The sequence below is a fragment of the Nerophis lumbriciformis genome, linkage group LG02, assembly GCF_033978685.3.
Source record: "Nerophis lumbriciformis linkage group LG02, RoL_Nlum_v2.1, whole genome shotgun sequence".
Lineage (NCBI taxonomy): Eukaryota > Metazoa > Chordata > Actinopteri > Syngnathiformes > Syngnathidae > Nerophis > Nerophis lumbriciformis.
This window is the reverse complement of record NC_084549.2, coordinates 10,618,941-10,641,313: the sequence shown is the minus strand read 5'-3', so window position 1 is coordinate 10,641,313 and position 22,373 is coordinate 10,618,941. Positions and strand designations below refer to the sequence as shown.

Here is a 22,373-nt window from a genome sequence, read left to right as displayed (position 1 = left end):
GCCCCTCGAAAGCCTGGAAATATGTATCAATAAAGTACTGTAACTTTTCTTACTAAATGTATTCTTTCCTTCTATTTTGGGAGGAAAATATATATATGTACTCCATGTAATTGCAAAATATGTTAACTTAAATATTGTCTAATTATGCAAAAATATATTATCAAACATTCAAACCATTTTTTAAAAATATAAATAAATACTAATAATGATTTCAAAGCAAATTGTCCATCAAATTTTGCAATGTAAAAGTAGCAATAGATTTCATGGTAAACTTGTGAAATTTACTGTGGTTTTTACAGCATTTTTCTCTAATAAAAAAAACTGTCCTTTTTTTACTGTAATAAACTTTGGCGTCGTTTTGGCATTTACAGTAATACACCAAAACATTTACAGTTGTTGATTTGCGGTAAAAAACAAACAAACTGACAGCTTAGGTGCCAAAATGTTACTGTAAAATTGCATTTTTTTTTATTTACAGTAAAAAAACAAATTTTACAGTAAAATTCTGGCAACTGAGCTGCCTTTTTTTTTTTTTTTACCATAAAAAAAAACCCAGTGCTGTTTTTCCATTTACAGTAATATACACTAAATTTTGAGGTGAAATTATTGCAACTTACCATATTTTTTTTACATTTTATTAAAAAAAAAAAAATCTACTTAAAAAATGCATTGAAAAATTGTGTTATAATAGTATTCCCCTGGGGCCAAACATAACTGCGATGTGGCCCTCAGTGAAAACGACTTTGACACCTCCGCTATAGAAATAACGCCCCAATCCAATCGAATCCACTTTATTTATATAGCACATTTAAACAACAACGTTTCCAAAGTGCAGCACAACAATATTAAAAACAATATTCAAATATTATCCATAGTTTCACCAATGACTGAATAAAAACAAAACAAAAAAATATATAAAAACAATATAAAAATAAATATTTCAAAGGTGTAAAACCAATTAAAACAGTAAAAAGAAATCCACATTTTTAAAAAACACAGAGCACAACACAACTCACGTAGTGTTAAAAGCCAAAGAATAAAAGTGGGTCTTAAGACGAGACTTAAAACACTCCACTGTGGGAGCAGTTTGAACATGGAGGGGCAGAGTGTTCCAGAGCTTAGGGTCGACCACAGAGAAGGCCCTGTCTCCCCTGGATTTAAGTCTGGTCTTAGGCACCACGAGCTGGAGCTGGCTCTCGGACCACAGAGCATTGAATTGGGGTTATATGGTCGCTAACTCCCGGAAGAGTTAGTGCTGGAATGGGTTCTGGGTATTTGTTCTGTTGTGTTTATGTTGTGAATGTTATGATGTTCTTCCGAAATGTGTTTGTCATTCTTTGTTTGGTGTGGGTTCACAGTGTGGCGCATATTTGTAACTGTGTTAAAGTTGTTTATACGGCCACCCTCAGTGTGACCTGTATGGCTGTTGATATTATGTGACTGGGCCGGCACGCAAAGGCAGTGTCTTTAAGGTTTATTGGCGCTCTGTACTTCTCCCTACGTCCGTGTACCACTGCGTACAGCGGCGTTTTAAAAAGTCATACATTTTTCTTTTTGAAACCGATACCGATAATTTCCGATATCACATTTTAAAGCATTTATCGGCCGATAATATCGGCAGTCCGATATTATCGGACATCCCTAACCTAGTCTTTATATCTAGTCTAGGTGAACTTCACAATGTGTCTAATTGTGCAGTGAACATGCTTCCTGTTCTCTTAAAGCATCCTCAAGGACTCATCCCACCCAGGTCACCACTGGCTTGAACTCTTGCCCTCAGGGAGGCGCTATAAGACCATCAAAGCAAGGACAAATAGACTGAAAAACAGTTTCAATCCTAGAGCTGTTATTGCCCTAAACCAGGGGTCGGCAACCCAAAATGTTAAAAGAGCCATATTGGACCAAAAATACAAAAACAAATCTGTCTGGAGCCGCAAAAAATTTAAAGACATACTACATACAGATAGTGTGTCATGGAATTAAGAGGACTTAAAGGAAACTAAATGACCTCAAATATAGCTACAAATGAGGCATAATGATGCAATATGTACATATAGCTAGCCTAAATAGCCTGTTAGCATCGATTAGCTTGCAGTCATGCAGTGACCAAATATGTCTAATTAGCACTCCACACAAGTCAATAACATCAACAAAACTCACCTTTCATGCACAACCTTAAAAGTTTGGTGGACAAAATGAGACAGAAAAAGAAGTGGCATAAAACACGTCCTAGATCGTCGGAGAAAGTTATACATGTAAACAAACTACGGTGAGTTCAAGGACCGCCAAAATTAGTAGGACAAAACGGCGCTCGCCAAATACTCGAATCAGTGAAGCATGTTTAATATAAACAGTGTGCTTTGTAACAATTAGGGAGGTTTGTGTCATGTTTGTCCTCCTACAGAAACCATATTAAAACAAAAAATAGATTTTTTCCCCTCATCTTTTTCCATTTTTCATACATTTTTTGAAAAAGCTCCAGAGAGCCACTAGGGCGGCGCTAAAGAGCCGCATGCGGCTCTAAAGAGCCGCATGCGGCTCTAGAGCCGCGGTTGCCGACCCCTGCCCTAAACTCTGCACTTACCTGAACACTCACCACTTTTTTACTTGCTTACCTCTGATAAAGACCTACTGTGCAATATGTTTTTTAACATTGTATTATGTTTTTAAATTGTAAATTGTTTTATTAGGGCCCGCATGGCCCATTGCATAAGGACTCCCTGTGGGAGTCCTTATGCAATGGGACATAAGGACCTATTGAATTTCTAAGGTTTTATTATTATTATTATACCGGCCGCCTCTTTGAGCTGCAATTTGACCCACTTAACATGCTTCAAAACTCACCATATTTGACGCACATGTCAGGACCTGCGAAAATTGCCTTTTGATAAAAAAACCAAACCCCAAAAATAAAAATTGCGCTCTAGCGCCCCCTATGAAAAAAAAAAAACTAGACTGCCTGTAACTCCCACTAGGAAGGTCGGAGAGACATGAAACAATAACCTCTATGTAGGTCTGACTTACACCTACCTTTCATAATTGTACATTCTCGGGCTAAAATCAACAGGAAGTTGGCAATTCCCCCTTCAAGACAAAAAAGTACTAAAAACAGACACTTTTGCCTCTTTGAGCTGTAATTTGACCCCCTTAACATGCTTCAAAACTCACCAAACTGAACGCACACATCAGGACTAGCAAAAATTGTGATCTAATAAAAAAACCTAACCCCAAATTTAAAAATTGCGCTGTAGCGCAATTTTTTAATAAAACGGAGAAAAAACTGCTCCTCGGAAGAAAAAAATTACACAACTGCCTGTAACTCCCACTGGGAAGGTCGGAGAGACATGAAACAAAATCCTCTCCGTAGGTCTCACTTTGACCTACATTTCATAAATTGACAACCCCCAGCTAAAATCTACAGGAAGTTTGCTATTCCCCCTTCAATACAACATTTTTGTAAAAACCGGTCACCTTTCTTCAAACATTATCTCCTCTGAGCGCGTTTGTTGTTTCGGCTTCAAACTAACACAGGAGAGAGATTGAACCCCTCTGATTAAAAGTTGGTGAAAGAGTTTTGATACTTGCTCCGGTTTTGATTTTATGACCCTTCAAATAACCGCTGCGCTGCTGTTTTTTTAAGATGGCTGCTTAAAAGCAGGATGCACCAGCATGCCCACACAATGCAGACAAGGTAGGTACACTAGACAAAAGTATTGGGACACTTATGACTATCACTGGACAAAAGTATTGGGACACTTATGACTATCACTGGACAAAAGTATTGGGACACTTAAGCCGAAAACTGGACAAAAGTATTGGGACACTTGGGACTACAACTTGACAAAAGTATTGGGACACTTACGACTAAAAGTAGACAACAGTATTGGGTAATTTAGGACTACCACTGGACAAAAGTATTGGGACACTTACACTGGACAAAAGTATTGGGACACTTGGGACTAAAACTTGACAAAAGTATTGGGACACTTAGGACTAGCACCTGCCAAATACGCGGGCCCGACCAATGCTGCTTGCAGCTTTAATTATTATTGTTGTCTTAAGACTATTTTATGTAGGTTTGTTTTAAGAGCACTGAGCTGGATTGCTGTCCAATTTCGTTGTTTCCATACAATGCCAATAAAGGTATTCTGATTCTGATTGTAAATCCAGGCTCCCTCTCACATTCCGAGTGCAGCAGTCCCAGCCTCATCACGCCGCCGCAGTCGCCACTCAATCTGGAGACGTCCTCCTTCGTGAGCAACCAATCACAGGGCTCCATTTCCACTTTACCTCGCATCTCGGTCAGTCCGGTGCCAATCGGGGAGCGCCGGAAAGACAGGTATGGAGGGGGGGGAGCATGTCCGTCAAGTTGACACTACTCTGACGACCGCTTGAAATTGTCTTCTTGATGAGAGCGAGCTGCGTGATATGACAGCCGTGTGGTGGAGAGGGTGATAACGAGGATCATCTCGCAAACCAGAATGCTAAAGCTTGCCTCAGAGATGCTCCTTGGAGATTTAAAAAGGGGTTGCCAAGCAACAGGTCTAGTATCTTGTCAGAGCAGTGCAATCCCTCATTGACTTTCAAGATTTATCGCTGATTAGAATGAAGAGTCCTCGCTGTCTCCTGTGCTATCACTTTTCTTCTGTTCTGTCTTCAAACCTCTCATTTGGTGTGATCACGCGTGTACAATGTCTCTATATGATGTGTGTCCTCCTCTCTCCTATCTGCCTACTGCTTCTGCACCGCCATCCGCCTCCAGATCTCTTTACCGTAACCGATCTTTTCTCAGGATTCCTCTGGCCGCAAGGCCGAGGTTCTCCTCTCTCAGGAGCCTCAGGTTCGTTGTTTCACAGTGCTGCCAGCAATGCAATGACGCCTTCCCCTCTTCTTCTTCTATCGTCCACATGCTTCGCTCCTGTCGCCACGCAAGAGCCAGAGCCTCCTTTGCACCATATGGAATGCAAAAGTAGATTTTTGTCATGTATTTCACCCTTTATATGTGCAAAACCCAAAACCGGTGAAGTTGGCACGTTGTGTAAATGGTGAATAAAAGCAGTGTTTTGCAAATCCTTTTCAACTTATATTCAATTGAATAGACTGCAAAAACAAGATATTTAATGTTCGAACTGAGAAACTTTTTTTTTTTTTGTAATGAATCATTAACTTAGAATTTAATGCCAGCAACACGTTGCAAAAAAATTGGCACAGGGGCATTTTTACCACTGTGTTACATGGCTTTTCCTTTTAACAACACTTGGGAACTGAAGAGACCAATTTTTGGGGAATTATTTCCCATTCTTGCTTGATGTACAGCTTAAGTTGTTCAACAGTCCGGGGGTCTCAGTTGTGGTATTTTAGGCTTCATAATGCGCCACACATTTTCAAAGGGAGACATGTCTGGACTACAGGCAGGCCAGTCTAGTACCCGCACTCTTTTACTATAACATGTGGCTTGGCATTGTCTTGCTGAAATAAGCAGGGGCGATAACGTTGATATGATACATGATAACGTTGCTTTGATGGCAACATATGTTGCTCCAAAACCTGTATGTACCTTTCAGCATTAATGGTGCCTTCAAAGATGTGTAAGTTACCCATGCCTTGGGCACTGATACACCCCCATACCATCACAGATGCTGGCTTTTCAACTTTGCGCCTAGACCAATCTGGATTGTTATTTTCCTCTTTCCACGGTTTCCAAAAACAATGTAAAATCTGGACTCGTCAGACCACATAACACTTTTCCACTTTGCAGCAGTCCGTCTTGGATGAGCTCGGGCCTAGCGAAGCCGGCAGTGTTTTTGGGTGTTGTTGAGAAATGGCTTTCGCTTTGCATAGTAGAGTTTGAACTTGCACTTACAGATGTAGCGACAAACTGTAGTTACTGACAGTGGTTTTCTGAAGTGTTCCTGAGCCCATGTGGTGATATCCTTTACACATTGATGTCGCTTTTTGATGCAGTAATGCTTGAGGGATCCAAGGTCATGGGCATTCAATGTTACGTGCAGTGATTTCTCCAGGTTCTCTGAACCTTTTGATGATATTACGAACCGTAGATGGTGAAATCCCTAAATTCTTTGCAATAGCTGGTTGAGAAATGTGGTCCCTAAACTGTTCGACAATTTGCTCACGCATTTGTTCACAAAATGGTGACCCTCGCCCCGTCCTTGTTTGTGAATGACTGAGCATTTCATGGAAGCTGCTTTTATATCCAATCATGGCACCCACCTGTTCCCAATTAGCCTGTTCACCTGTGGGATGTTCCAAATAAGTATTTGATGAGCATTCCTCAACTTTCTCAGTCTTTTTTGACACTCGTGCCAGCTTTTTTGAAACATGTTGCAGGCATCAAATTCCAAATGAGCTAATATTTGCAAAAAAATAACAGTTTTCCGTTAAACGTTAAGTATCTTGTCTTTGCAGTCTATTCAATTGAATTTAGGTTGAAAAGGATTTGCAAATCATTGTATTCTGTTTTTATGTACGAATTACACAACGTGCCAACTTGACTGGTTTAGGGGTTTTGTATAATTCTACATAAGTAGTCGCATGCATGCTGCAGTGAAACGACGACCTTGCTTCTCGACACTTGGTCCTAATATATAGTGTACTATTATATATTTGATCATCCCCTGTGCACTTGTCTTACTCCATGAGGGGGAAACCCTTTCAGATTTTTGCATGTGACGTCCAAAGGCCAATATGCATGTGTGTACTAGAAGCCGGGTGAACCTGCAGTCTGCAAGGCTGTGTGTATGTTATGCAATAGTATTGTATTGTTGTTATTATTATTACTCAACCTCCAGCTTTTGGGTTTGGGCTTGTTTGTACACCAATCTGCTTGGCCTTTGTCTTTGGCTGCTTTAAATCCATCCCTCCTCCTCTCTGCCTTCATGGAATTGTGTGCCATGTGCGATTTGTCATTAAGCAACACAAAGTTCATGTCAAGGAAGTTCACACACACATTGCACACACATTCCTGTGCGCGTTAAAGCACAGGGGTCTCTAAAACTTTGATAAAGTGTCAACTTTCACACTGGATAGATCACAAGTGTGAAAATCAAGGCCCGGGCCGCGAAAGTCGAGTACCATATTTTTCGGACTATAAGTCGCAGTTTTTTTCAGTTTGGCCCGAGGTGCGACTTATACTCAGGAGCGACTTATATGTGAAATTATTAACACATTACCATAAAATATCAAATATTATTATTTAGCTCATTCACGTAAGAGACTAGACGTATAAGATTTCATGGGATTTAGCGATCAGGAGTGACAGATTGTTTGGTAAACGTATAGCATGTTCTATATGTTATAGTTATTTGAATGACTCTTACCATAATATGTTACGTTAACATACCAGTTGGTTATTTATGCCTCATATAACGTACACTTATTCAGCCTGTTGTTCACTATTCTTTATTTATTTTAAATTGCCTTTCAAATGTCTATTCTTGGTGTTGGCTTTTATCAAATAAATTTCCCCCAAAAATGCGCCTTATACTCCAGTGCGACTTATATATGTTTTTTCCCTTCTTTATTATGCATTTTCGGCCGGTGCGACTTATACTCCAGTGCGACTTATACTCCGAAAAACACGGTTCATTATCTTTTTTTTTTTTCTGTTTTGACTGAAAAAATACTTGTACTGCATGCAATTGCATATACATTAACCTTTAATAATATCTAATGTAAAATTTAGGGATGTCCGATAATGGCTTTTTGCCGATATCCGATATTCTGATATTGTCCAACTCTTTAATTACCGATACCGATATCAACCAATATATACAGTCGTGGAATCAACACATTTTTATGCCTAATTTGGACAACCAGTTATGGTGAAAATAAGGTACTTTTAAAAAAAATTAATAAAATAAAATAAGATAAACAAATTTAAAACATTTTCTTGAATAAAAAAGAAAGTAAAACAATATAAAAACAGTTACATAGAAACTAGTAATTAATGAAAATGAGTAAAATTAACTGTTAAAGGTTAGTACTATTAGTGGACCAGCAGCACGCACAATCATGTGTGCTTACGGACTGTATCCCTTGCAGACTGTATTGATATATATTGATATATAATGTAGGAACCAGAATATTAATAACAGAAAGAAACAACCCTTTTGTGTGAATGAGTGTAAATGAGGGAGGGAGGTTTTTTGGGTTGGTGCACTAATTGTAAGTGTATCTTGTGTTTTTTATGTTGATTTAATAAAAAATAAAAATAAAAACGATACCGATAATAAACAAAACGATACCGATAATTTCCGATATTACATTTTAACGCATTGGAAATCTCTAGTAAAATGACATTTTATTGAATAATTTAATTAATTGTGTATGAATTGGGGCGGTATAGTTCGGTTGGTAGAGTGGGCGTGCCAGCAACTTGAGGGTTCCAGGTTCGATCCCCGCTTCCATCATAGTCACTGCTGTTGTGTCCTTGGGTAAGATACTTTACCCACCTGCTCCCAGTGCCACCCACACTGGTTTAAATGTAACTTAGATATTGGGTTTCACTATGTAAAAGTGCTTTGAGTCACTAGAGAAAAGCGCTATATAAATATAATTCACTCACACTCACTCCAATTTAGAAAGGGAAAGTACGTATCAATGAATCTGTAATAATAATGTTGTTAATGTTAATGATGTAATGTTAGTTAAATTAGTTTGAACTTAGGTTGGAAAGCAGTTATAATCTGTAATAATGATGAACTATTAGTTATTCGTGTTTCCTAATAATGCAATAAATAATATATTATCATACATTACTTTAAAAAAATTAAATAAATATCTGATTGACTTTTAGCTTTGAACCGAGTTATCCATTTAATTGTACGCTGTAAAAATGACAATAGATTTTACGCTAAAAAACAAAACTGTCTGCTCAGCCGCCAGAATTTTGCCGTAAAAAACAGTTGTATCGTTTTTTTACACTAATTCACCATGAAACAACAACCGCATATACTGTATGAAAAAATGGCCTCAGTCGCCAGAATTTTAATGTTAAAAGTGGTACAATTTTTACATTTATAGAAATTTGCTGTAAAAAAACCCACTGTAAATTCTACGGTAAAATGATGGCGACTGAGCTGCCTGTCAACAGAACGTAAACAAAATGATATACCATATTTTTCGGAGTATAAGTCGCACAATAAAGAAGGAAAAAACATATATAAGTCGCACTGGAGTATAAGTCGCATTTTTTGGGGACATTTATTTGATAAAAGCCAACACCAAGAATAGACATTTGAAAGGCAATTTAAAATAAATAAAGAATAGTGAACAACAGGCTGAATAAGTGTACGTTATATGAGGCATAAATAACCAACTGGTATGTTAACGTAACATATTATGGTAAGAGTCATTCAAATAACTATAACATATAGAACATGCTATACGTTTACCAAACAATCTGTCACTCCTAATCGCTAAATCCCATGAAATCTTGTAAGTCTAGTCTCTTACGTGAATGAGCTAAATAATATTATTTGATATTTTACGCTAATGTGTTAATAATTTCACACATAAGTCGCTCCTGAGTATAAGTCGCACCCCCGGCCAAACTATGAAAAAAACTGCGACTTATAGTCCGAAAAATACGGTAATGATCAAATGCATGTGCAATTGTATAATAATATCACGAGGCGAATCCTTATAAATGTATATTCATTTGGGATAGAAGATCACATGGTTTTGATAAACAATATGCTGACACACAATGTGGCCCTATTTTAAAATTAATAAATGTCAACCTCTCAAATAGAGACCATGGCATGTGTATCGTCCACTTAAATAAAAAAATGGCCTCACTTAAATTAAAGGCGCCTTTTTTTCCCCCTACTTCAACAACAGTGAAAGTGATCTCATCCCACCATGTCTACCACAAGACTTACAGTACGACAACATGATTTTTACCATGGAGATGGAAGACAAAGCTTATGTAAAACTTGTTAAACTGGCATTGAACCAAACAATAATAAGTGAGTCAAAAGAACATTTTAATGGGGAGAAGATAAGAACCAATCTGGAGGTAGAGAAGATGACAAAGTGTATTTATTATTATACATATCATATTGTAATTGTGTGAATACTTGGACATTCACACAATTACAATACCATAAAGCATATTATTATAATATTCTCTACCAAAAGAAATATCATCTATTTTGTTATTATTCCTCCCAAAAACTTTGGCGCGCTCCACAGTCCAAAGTTTTCATCCGATTGAAACCGTTCGAGTATCAAAACGTTCGGCTCGACCGGGAATTGTGAGCTCCTCCAAAAATGTAAAGAAAATATATCCTATATTTTTCAAACATGCACAATTTCCATATTTCTCAATCGATTCGAATCGTTCCACCATCCACCCACTCCACTCACCTTGGACAATCAAACTATCAAAAAGAAGGAAAAAAAATCAGGGAATTCCTTGTTGTTGTTTTTTCAAAGTCCTATTTTTGGAAAGTTTTCACAGTCCACATTTTTCAACCATTTTTGACCATTTCACCTTCAAAACATTTCTCTTAGATAACAAAAGTTATCTATTGTTTTCGTGCAAATTCCTGGTTTTCCCAAAATTCTAGGAATTCCGAAATACCAATTCAAATTCAAACATTTTTCAACCGTTTCAGAAAATTTCAACACCAACCCATTCATATTATCCCGGAAAGTTTTGGTATTGTCTATATTTTCGCAAATTCACGGTTTTCACGAAATCCCCAAATTTTTAGGAAATTCCCATTCAAATAAACGGACATACTCATAGTTCGACAATACCCAACATTCTCAAATTTTGCGCCATTCTATAAACCCCATTCCGATCTTTCAACCAAACCAAACCTGTTTTCCCTTTCCCAAAATTCCCGGTTTTCCCAGAATTTCTGGTTATTTTCTCCCCATTGACAATGAATGGGAAATAAACAATCGACTGCATATCCCATATTTCTCATCCGATTTGAACCAATCCAACATCCACACACTCCACTCACCCTGGACATTAAAGTCAGCGTGTTTCCCGGCTTTGAAAATTTTCTAATTTCCTGGAATTACCAGGAATTTCCCCCCATTGAAAATGAATGGTTTATATACAAAACTCTCCATATCCCACATTTTTCAACCGATTCAAACAGTTCCAACATCCACGCACTCCACTCACCCTGGTCATATTATCTCGGACAATTGTGGTATTGTCTATATTTTCGCAAATTCACAATTTTCACGAAATTCCCAAATTAAGAGGAAATTCCCATTCAAATAGACGGATATACTCATAGTTCAACAATCCCCAACATTCTCAAATTTTGCGCCATTCTATAAACCCCATTCCGATCTTTCAACCAAACCAAACATGTTTTCCCTTTCCCAAAATTCCCGGTTTATCCCAGAATTTCTGGTTATTTTCTCCCCATTGACAATGAATGGGAAATAAACAATCGACTGCATATCCCATATTTCTCATCCGATTCGAACCAATCCAACATCCACACACTCCACTCACTCTAGACATTAAAGTCAGCATGTTTTTCGGCTTTGAACATTTTCTAATTTTCTGGAATTAACAGGAATTTTCCCCCATTGAAAATGAATGATTTATATACAAACCTCTCCATATCCCACATTTTTCAACCGATTCAAACAGTTCCAACATCCACGCACTCCACTCACCTTGGACATATTATCTCGGACAATTGTGGTATTGTCTATATTTTCGCAAATTCACGGTTTCCACGAAATTCCCAAATTTATGGGAAATTCCCATTCAAATAAAGGGACATACTCATAGTTCGACAATACCCAACATTCTCAAATTTTGCGCCATTCTATAAACCCCATTCCGATCTTTCAACCAAACCAAACATGTTTTCCCTTTCCCAAAATTCCCGGTTTTCCCAGAATTTCTGGTTATTTTCTCCCCATTGACAATGAATGGCAAATATACAATCGACTGCATATCCCATATTTCTCATCCGATTTGAACCAATCCAACATCCACACACTCCACTCACCCTGGACATTAAAGCCAGCATGTTTATCGGCTTTGAACGTTTAAAAATGTTCTGGAATTACCAGGAATTTTACCCCATTGAAAATGAATGATTTATATACAAACCTCTCCATATCCCACATTTTTCAACCGATTCAAACCGTTCCAACATCCACGCACTCCACTCACCCTGGACATATTATCTCGGACAATTGTGGTATTGTCTATTTTTTCGCAAATTCACGGTTTTCACGAAATTCCCAAATTTATAGGAAATTCCCATTCAAATAAACGGACATACTCATAGTTCGACAATACCCAACATTCTCAAATTTTGCGCCATTCTATAAACCCCATTCCGATCTTTCAACCAAACCGAACATGTTTCCCCTTTCCCAAAATTCCCGGTTTTCCCAGAATTTCTGGTTATTTTCTCCCCATTGACAATGAATGGGAAATATACAATCGACTGCATATCCCATATTTCTCATCCGATTTGAACCAATCCAACATCCACACACTCCACTCACCCTGGACATTAAAGCCAGCATGTTTTTCGGCTTTGAACGTTTTCTAATTTTCTGGAATTACCAGGAATTTTCTCCCATTGAAAATAATCTATACACAAACCTCTCCATAATCCCACAATTTTCAACCGATTCCAACAGTTCCAACATCCACGCACTCCACTCACCCTGGACATATTATCTCGGACAATTGTGGTATTGTCTATATTTTCGCAAATTCACGGTTTTCACGAAATTCCCACATTCATAGGAAATTCCCATTCAAATAAACGGATATACTCATAGTTCGACAATACCCAACATTCTCAAATTTTGCGCCATTCTATAAACCCCATTCCGATCTTTCAACCAAACCAAACATGTTTTCCCTTTCCCAAAATTCCCGGTTTTCCCAGAATGTCTGGTTATTTTCTCCCCATTGCCAATGATTGGGAAATATACAATTGACTGCATATCCCATATTTCTCATCCGATTTGAACCAATCCAACATCCACACACTCCACTCACCCTGGACATTAAAGCCAGCATGTTTATCGGCTTTGAATGTTTTCAAAATTTCTGGAATTACCAGGAATTTCCCCCAATTGAAAACGAATGGTTTATATACAAAACTCTCCATATCCCACTTTTTTCAACCGATTCAAACAGTTCCAACATCCACGCACTCCACTCACCCTGGACATATTATCTCGGACAATTGTGGTATTGTCTATATTTTCGCAAATTCACGGTTTTCACGAAATTCCCAAATTTATAGGAAATTCCCATTCAAATAAACAGACGTACTCATAGTTCGACAATACCCAACATTCTCAAATTTTGCGCCATTCTATAAACCCCATTCCGATCTTTCAACCAAACCAAACATGTTTTCCCTTTCCCAAAATTCCCGGTTTTCCCAGAATTTCTGGTTATTTTCTCCCCATTGACAATGAATGGTAAATATACAATCGACTGCATATCCCATATTTCTCATCCGATTTGAACCAATCCAACATCCACACACTCCACTCACCCTGGACATTAAAGCCAGCGTGTTTTTCGGCTTTGAACATTTTCTAATTTTTTGGAATTACCAGGAATTTTCCCCCATTGAAAATGAATGATTTATATACAAACCTCTCCATATCCCACATTTTTCAACCGATTCCAACAGTTCCAACATCCACGCACTCCACTCACCCTGGACATATTATCTCGTACAATTGTGGTATTGTCTATATTTTCGCAAATTCACGATTTTCACGAAATTCCCAAATTTATAGGAAATTCCCATTCAAATAAAGGGACATACTCATAGTTCGACAATACCCAACATTCTCAAATTTTGCGCCATTCTATAAACCCCATTCCGATCTTTCAACCAAACCAAACATGTTTTCCCTTTCCCAAAATTCCCGGTTTTCCCAGAATTTCTGGTTATTTTCTCCCCATTGCCAATGATTGGGAAATATACAATCGACTGCATATCCCATATTTCTCATCCAATTTGAACCAATCCAACATCCACACACTCCACTCACCCTGGACATTAAAGCCAACATGTTTATCGGCTTTGAACGTTTTAAAATTTTCTGGAATTACCAGGAATTTTCCCCCATTGAAAATGAATGATTTATATACAAACCTCTCCATATCCCACATTTTTCAACCGATTCCAACAGTTCCAACATCCACGCACTCCACTCACCCTGGACATATTATCTCGGACAATTGTGGTATTGTCTATATTTTCGCAAATTCACGGTTTTCACGAAATTCCCAAATTTATAGGAAATTCCCATTCAACTAAACGGACATACTCATAGTTCGACAATACCCAACATTCTCAAATTTTGCGCCATTCTATAAACCCCATTCCGATCTTTCAACCAAACCAAACATGTTTTCCCTTTCCCAAAATTCCCGGTTTTCTCAGAATTTCTGGTTATTTTCTCCCCATTGACAATGAATGGCAAATATACAATCGACTGCATATCTCATATTTCTCATCCGATTTGAACCAATCCAACATCCACACACTCCACTCACCCTGGACATTAAAGCCAGCGTGTTTATCGGCTTTGAACATTTTAAAATTTTCTGGAATAACCAGGTATTTCCCCCAATTGAAAATGAATGGTTTATATACAAACCTCTCCATATCCCACCTTTTTCAAACGATTCAAACAGTTCCAACATCCACGCACTCCACTCACCCTGGACATATTATCTCGGACAATTGTGGTATTGTCTATATTTTCGCAAATTCACGGTTTTCACGAAATTCCCAAATTTATAGGAAATTCCCATTCAAATAAACGGACATACTCATAGTTCGACAATACCCAACATTCTCAAATTTTGCGCCATTCTATAAACCCCATTCCGATCTTTCAACCAAACCAAACATGTTTTCCCTTTCCCAAAATTCCCGGTTTTCCCAGAATTTCTGGTTATTTTCTCCCCATTGCCAATGATTGGGAAATATACAATCGACTGCATATCCCATATTTCTCATCCGATTTGAACCAATCCAACATCCACACACTCCACTCACCCTGGACATTAAAGCCAACATGTTTTTCGGCTTTGAACATTTTCTAATTTTATGGAATTACCAGGAATTTTCCCCCATTGAAAATGAATGATTTATATACAAACCTCTCCATATCCCACATTTTTCAACCGATTCAAACAGTTCCAACATCCACGCACTCCACTCACCCTGGACATATTATCTCGGACAATTGTGGTATTGTGTATATTTTCGCAAATTCACGGTTTTCACGAAATTCCCAAATTTATAGGAAATTCCCATTCAAATAAAGGGACATACTCATAGTTCGACAATACCCAACATTCTCAAATTTTGCGCCATTCTATAAACCCCATTCCGATCTTTCAACCAAACCAAACATGTTTTCCCTTTCCCAAAATTCCCGGTTTTCCCAGAATTTCTGGTTATTTTCTCCCCATTGACAATGAATGGGAAATAAACAATCGACTACATATCTCATATTTCTCATCCGATTTGAACCAATCCAACATCCACACACTCCACTTACCCTGGACATTAAAGTCAGCATGTTTCCCGGCTTTGAACATTTTCTAATTTTCTGGAATTACCAGGAAATTCCCCCCATTGAAAATGAATGGTTTATATACAAAACTCTCCATATCCCACCTTTTTCAACCGATTCAAACAGTTCCAACATCCACGCACTCCACTCACCCTGGACATATTATCTCGGACAATTGTGGTATTGTCTATATTTTCGCAAATTCACGGTTTTCACGAAATTCCCAAATTTATAGGAAATTCCCATTCAAATAAACGGACATACTCATAGTTCGACAATACCCAACATTCTCAAATTTTGCGCCATTCTATAAACCCCATTCCGATCTTTCAACCAAACCAAACATGTTTTCCCTTTCCCAAAATTCCCGGTTTTCCCAGAATTTCTGGTTATTTTCTCCCCATTGACAATGAATGGGAAATATACAATCGACTGCATATCCCATATTTCTCATCCGATTTGAACCAATCCAACATCCACACACTCCACTCACCCTGGACATTAAAGCCAGCATGTTTATCGGCTTTGAACATTTTCTAATTTTCTGGAATTACCAGGAATTTTCCCCCATTGAAAATGAATGATTTATATACAAACCTCTCCATATCCCACATTTTTCAACCGATTCCAACCGATTCCAACAGTTCCAACATCCACGCACTCCACTCACCCTGGACATATTATCTCGTACAATTGTGGTATTGTCTATATTTTCGCAAATTCACGATTTTCACGAAATTCCCAAATTTATAGGAAATTCCCATTCAAATAAAGGGACATACTCATAGTTCGACAATACCCAACATTCTCAAATTTTGCGCCATTCTATAAACCCCATTCCGATCTTTCAACCAAACCAAACATGTTTTCCCTTTCCCAAAATTCCCGGTTTTCCCAGAATTTCTGGTTATTTTCTCCCCATTGCCAATGATTGGGAAATATACAATCGACTGCATATCCCATATTTCTCATCCAATTTGAACCAATCCAACATCCACACACTCCACTCACCCTGGACATTAAAGCCAACATGTTTATCGGCTTTGAACGTTTTAAAATTTTCTGGAATTACCAGGAATTTTCCCCCATTGAAAATGAATGATTTATATACAAACCTCTCCATATCCCACATTTTTCAACCGATTCCAACAGTTCCAACATCCACGCACTCCACTCACCCTGGACATATTATCTCGTACAATTGTGGTATTGTCTATATTTTCGCAAATTCACGATTTTCACGAAATTCCCAAATTTATAGGAAATTCCCATTCAAATAAACGGACATACTCATAGTTCGACAATACCCAACATTCTCAAATTTTGCGCCATTCTATAAACCCCATTCCGATCTTTCAACCAAACCAAACATGTTTTCCCTTTCCCAAAATTCCCGGTTTTCCCAGAATTTCTGGTTATTTTCTCCCCATTGCCAATGATTGGGAAATATACAATCGACTGCATATCCCATATTTCTCATCCAATTTGAACCAATCCAACATCCACACACTCCACTCACCCTGGACATTAAAGCCAACATGTTTATCGGCTTTGAACGTTTTAAAATTTTCTGGAATTACCAGGAATTTTCCCCCATTGAAAATGAATGATTTATATACAAACCTCTCCATATCCCACATTTTTCAACCGATTCCAACAGTTCCAACATCCACGCACTCCACTCACCCTGGACATATTATCTCGGACAATTGTGGTATTGTCTATATTTTCGCAAATTCACGGTTTTCACGAAATTCCCAAATTTATAGGAAATTCCCATTCAACTAAACGGACATACTCATAGTTCGACAATACCCAACATTCTCAAATTTTGCGCCATTCTATAAACCCCATTCCGATCTTTCAACCAAACCAAACATGTTTTCCCTTTCCCAAAATTCCCGGTTTTCTCAGAATTTCTGGTTATTTTCTCCCCATTGACAATGAATGGCAAATATACAATCGACTGCATATCTCATATTTCTCATCCGATTTGAACCAATCCAACATCCACACACTCCACTCACCCTGGACATTAAAGCCAGCGTGTTTATCGGCTTTGAACATTTTAAAATTTTCTGGAATAACCAGGTATTTCCCCCAATTGAAAATGAATGGTTTATATACAAACCTCTCCATATCCCACCTTTTTCAAACGATTCAAACAGTTCCAACATCCACGCACTCCACTCACCCTGGACATATTATCTCGGACAATTGTGGTATTGTCTATATTTTCGCAAATTCACGGTTTTCACGAAATTCCCAAATTTATAGGAAATTCCCATTCAAATAAACGGACATACTCATAGTTCGACAATACCCAACATTCTCAAATTTTGCGCCATTCTATAAACCCCATTCCGATCTTTCAACCAAACCAAACATGTTTTCCCTTTCCCAAAATTCCCGGTTTTCCCAGAATTTCTGGTTATTTTCTCCCCATTGCCAATGATTGGGAAATATACAATCGACTGCATATCCCATATTTCTCATCCGATTTGAACCAATCCAACATCCACACACTCCACTCACCCTGGACATTAAAGCCAACATGTTTTTCGGCTTTGAACATTTTCTAATTTTATGGAATTACCAGGAATTTTCCCCCATTGAAAATGAATGATTTATATACAAACCTCTCCATATCCCACATTTTTCAACCGATTCAAACAGTTCCAACATCCACGCACTCCACTCACCCTGGACATATTATCTCGGACAATTGTGGTATTGTGTATATTTTCGCAAATTCACGGTTTTCACGAAATTCCCAAATTTATAGGAAATTCCCATTCAAATAAAGGGACATACTCATAGTTCGACAATACCCAACATTCTCAAATTTTGCGCCATTCTATAAACCCCATTCCGATCTTTCAACCAAACCAAACATGTTTTCCCTTTCCCAAAATTCCCGGTTTTCCCAGAATTTCTGGTTATTTTCTCCCCATTGACAATGAATGGGAAATAAACAATCGACTACATATCTCATATTTCTCATCCGATTTGAACCAATCCAACATCCACACACTCCACTTACCCTGGACATTAAAGTCAGCATGTTTCCCGGCTTTGAACATTTTCTAATTTTCTGGAATTACCAGGAAATTCCCCCCATTGAAAATGAATGGTTTATATACAAAACTCTCCATATCCCACCTTTTTCAACCGATTCAAACAGTTCCAACATCCACGCACTCCACTCACCCTGGACATATTATCTCGGACAATTGTGGTATTGTCTATATTTTCGCAAATTCACGGTTTTCACGAAATTCCCAAATTTATAGGAAATTCCCATTCAAATAAACGGACATACTCATAGTTCGACAATACCCAACATTCTCAAATTTTGCGCCATTCTATAAACCCCATTCCGATCTTTCAACCAAACCAAACATGTTTTCCCTTTCCCAAAATTCCCGGTTTTCCCAGAATTTCTGGTTATTTTCTCCCCATTGACAATGAATGGGAAATATACAATCGACTGCATATCCCATATTTCTCATCCGATTTGAACCAATCCAACATCCACACACTCCACTCACCCTGGACATTAAAGCCAGCATGTTTATCGGCTTTGAACATTTTCTAATTTTCTGGAATTACCAGGAATTTTCCCCCATTGAAAATGAATGATTTATATACAAACCTCTCCATATCCCACATTTTTCAACCGATTCCAACCGATTCCAACAGTTCCAACATCCACGCACTCCACTCACCCTGGACATATTATCTCGTACAATTGTGGTATTGTCTATATTTTCGCAAATTCACGATTTTCACGAAATTCCCAAATTTATAGGAAATTCCCATTCAAATAAAGGGACATACTCATAGTTCGACAATACCCAACATTCTCAAATTTTGCGCCATTCTATAAACCCCATTCCGATCTTTCAACCAAACCAAACATGTTTTCCCTTTCCCAAAATTCCCGGTTTTCCCAGAATTTCTGGTTATTTTCTCCCCATTGCCAATGATTGGGAAATATACAATCGACTGCATATCCCATATTTCTCATCCAATTTGAACCAATCCAACATCCACACACTCCACTCACCCTGGACATTAAAGCCAACATGTTTATCGGCTTTGAACGTTTTAAAATTTTCTGGAATTACCAGGAATTTTCCCCCATTGAAAATGAATGATTTATATACAAACCTCTCCATATCCCACATTTTTCAACCGATTCCAACAGTTCCAACATCCACGCACTCCACTCACCCTGGACATATTATCTCGGACAATTGTGGTATTGTCTATATTTTCGCAAATTCACGGTTTTCACGAAATTCCCAAATTTATAGGAAATTCCCATTCAACTAAACGGACATACTCATAGTTCGACAATACCCAACATTCTCAAATTTTGCGCCATTCTATAAACCCCATTCCGATCTTTCAACCAAACCAAACATGTTTTCCCTTTCCCAAAATTCCCGGTTTTCTCAGAATTTCTGGTTATTTTCTCCCCATTGACAATGAATGGCAAATATACAATCGACTGCATATCTCATATTTCTCATCCGATTTGAACCAATCCAACATCCACACACTCCACTCACCCTGGACATTAAAGCCAGCGTGTTTATCGGCTTTGAACATTTTCAAATTTTCTGGAATAACCAGGTATTTCCCCCAATTGAAAATGAATGGTTTATATACAAACCTCTCCATATCCCACCTTTTTCAAACGATTCAAACAGTTCCAACATCCACGCACTCCACTCACCCTGGACATATTATCTCGGACAATTGTGGTATTGTCTATATTTTCGCAAATTCACGGTTTTCACGAAATTCCCAAATTTATAGGAAATTCCCATTCAAATAAACGGACATACTCATAGTTCGACAATACCCAACATTCTCAAATTTTGCGCCATTCTATAAACCCCATTCCGATCTTTCAACCAAACCAAACATGTTTTCCCTTTCCCAAAATTCCCGGTTTTCCCAGAATTTCTGGTTATTTTCTCCCCATTGACAATGAATGGGAAATATACAATCGACTGCATATCCCATATTTCTCATCCGATTTGAACCAATCCAACATCCACACACTCCACTCACCCTGGACATTAAAGCCAACATGTTTATCGGCTTTGAACGTTTTAAAATTTTCTGGAATTACCAGGAATTTTACCCCATTGAAAATGAATGATTTATATACAAACCTCTCCATATCCCACATTTTTCAACCGATTCCAACAGTTCCAACATCCACGCACTCCACTCACCCTGGACATATTATCTCGGACAATTGTGGTATTGTCTATATTTTCGCAAATTCACGGTTTTCACGAAATTCCCAAATTTATAGGAAATTCCCATTCAACTAAACGGACATACTCATAGTTCGACAATACCCAACATTCTCAAATTTTGCGCCATTCTATAAACCCCATTCCGATCTTTCAACCAAACCAAACATGTTTTCCCTTTCCCAAAATTCCCGGTTTTCCCAGAATTTCTGGTTATTTTCTCCCCATTGACAATGAATGGGAAATATACAATCGACTGCATATCCCATATTTCTCATCCGATTTGAACCAATCCAACATCCACACACTCCACTCACCCTGGACATTAAAGCCAACATGTTTATCGGCTTTGAACGTTTTAAAATTTTCTGGAATTACCAGGAATTTTACCCCATTGAAAATGAATGATTTATATACAAACCTCTCCATATCCCACATTTTTCAACCGATTCCAACAGTTCCAACATCCACGCACTCCACTCACCCTGGACATATTATCTCGGACAATTGTGGTATTGTCTATATTTTCGCAAATTCACGGTTTTCACGAAATTCCCAAATTTATAGGAAATTCCCATTCAACTAAACGGACATACTCATAGTTCGACAATACCCAACATTCTCAAATTTTGCGCCATTCTATAAACCCCATTCCGATCTTTCAACCAAACCAAACATGTTTTCCCATTCCCAAAATTCCCGGTTTTCCCAGAATTTCTGGTTATTTTCTCCCCATTGACAATGAATGGCAAATATACAATCGACTGCATATCCCATATTTCTCATCCGATTTGAACCAATCCAACATCCACACACTCCACTCACCCTGGACATTAAAGTCAGCGTGTTTCCCGGCTTTGAAAATTTTCTAATTTCCTGGAATTACCAGGAATTTCCCCCCATTGAAAATGAATGGTTTATATACAGAACTCTCCATATCCCACATTTTTCAACCGATTCAAACAGTTCCAACATCCACGCACTCCACTCACCCTGGACATATTATCTCGGACAATTGTGGTATTGTCTATATTTTCGCAAATTCACGGTTTTCACGAAATTCCCAAATTTATGGGAAATTCCCATTCAAATAAAGGGACATACTCATAGTTCGACAATACCCAACATTCTCAAATTTTGCGCCATTCTATAAACCCCATTCCGATCTTTCAACCAAACCAAACATGTTTTCCCTTTCCCAAAATTCCCGGTTTTCCCAGAATTTCTGGTTATTTTCTCCCCATTGACAATGAATGGGAAATATACAATCGACTGCATATCCCATATTTCTCATCCGATTTGAACCAATCCAACATCCACACACTCCACTCACCCTGGACATTAAAGTCAGCATGTTTCCCGGCTTTGAACATTTTCTAATTTTCTGGAATTACCAGGAATTCCCCCCCCCCTTTGAAAATGAATGGTTTATATACAAAACTCTCCATATCCCACATTTTTCAACCGATTCCAACAGTTCCAACATCCACGCACTCCACTCACCTTGGACATATT

General features: G+C 38.0%; 1 protein-coding gene across 3 annotated transcripts in view; it reads left to right on the top strand.

Annotated features, from left to right (window-relative positions):
* dlg5a (discs, large homolog 5a (Drosophila)) overlaps positions 1-22,373 on the top strand; it is a 223,529-nt gene that overhangs the window by 169,610 nt on the left and 31,546 nt on the right. For 2 of the 3 annotated variants that reach the window (XM_061936460.1, XM_061936380.1), the window contains exons 21-22: positions 4,171-4,339; positions 4,763-4,840. In XM_061936460.1, the coding sequence (XP_061792444.1) occupies positions 4,171-4,339; positions 4,763-4,840 (247 nt within the window). The remainder of the gene's footprint in view (positions 1-4,170; positions 4,340-4,762; positions 4,841-22,373) is intronic. The other variant, XM_061936531.1, reaches the window with a different exon arrangement.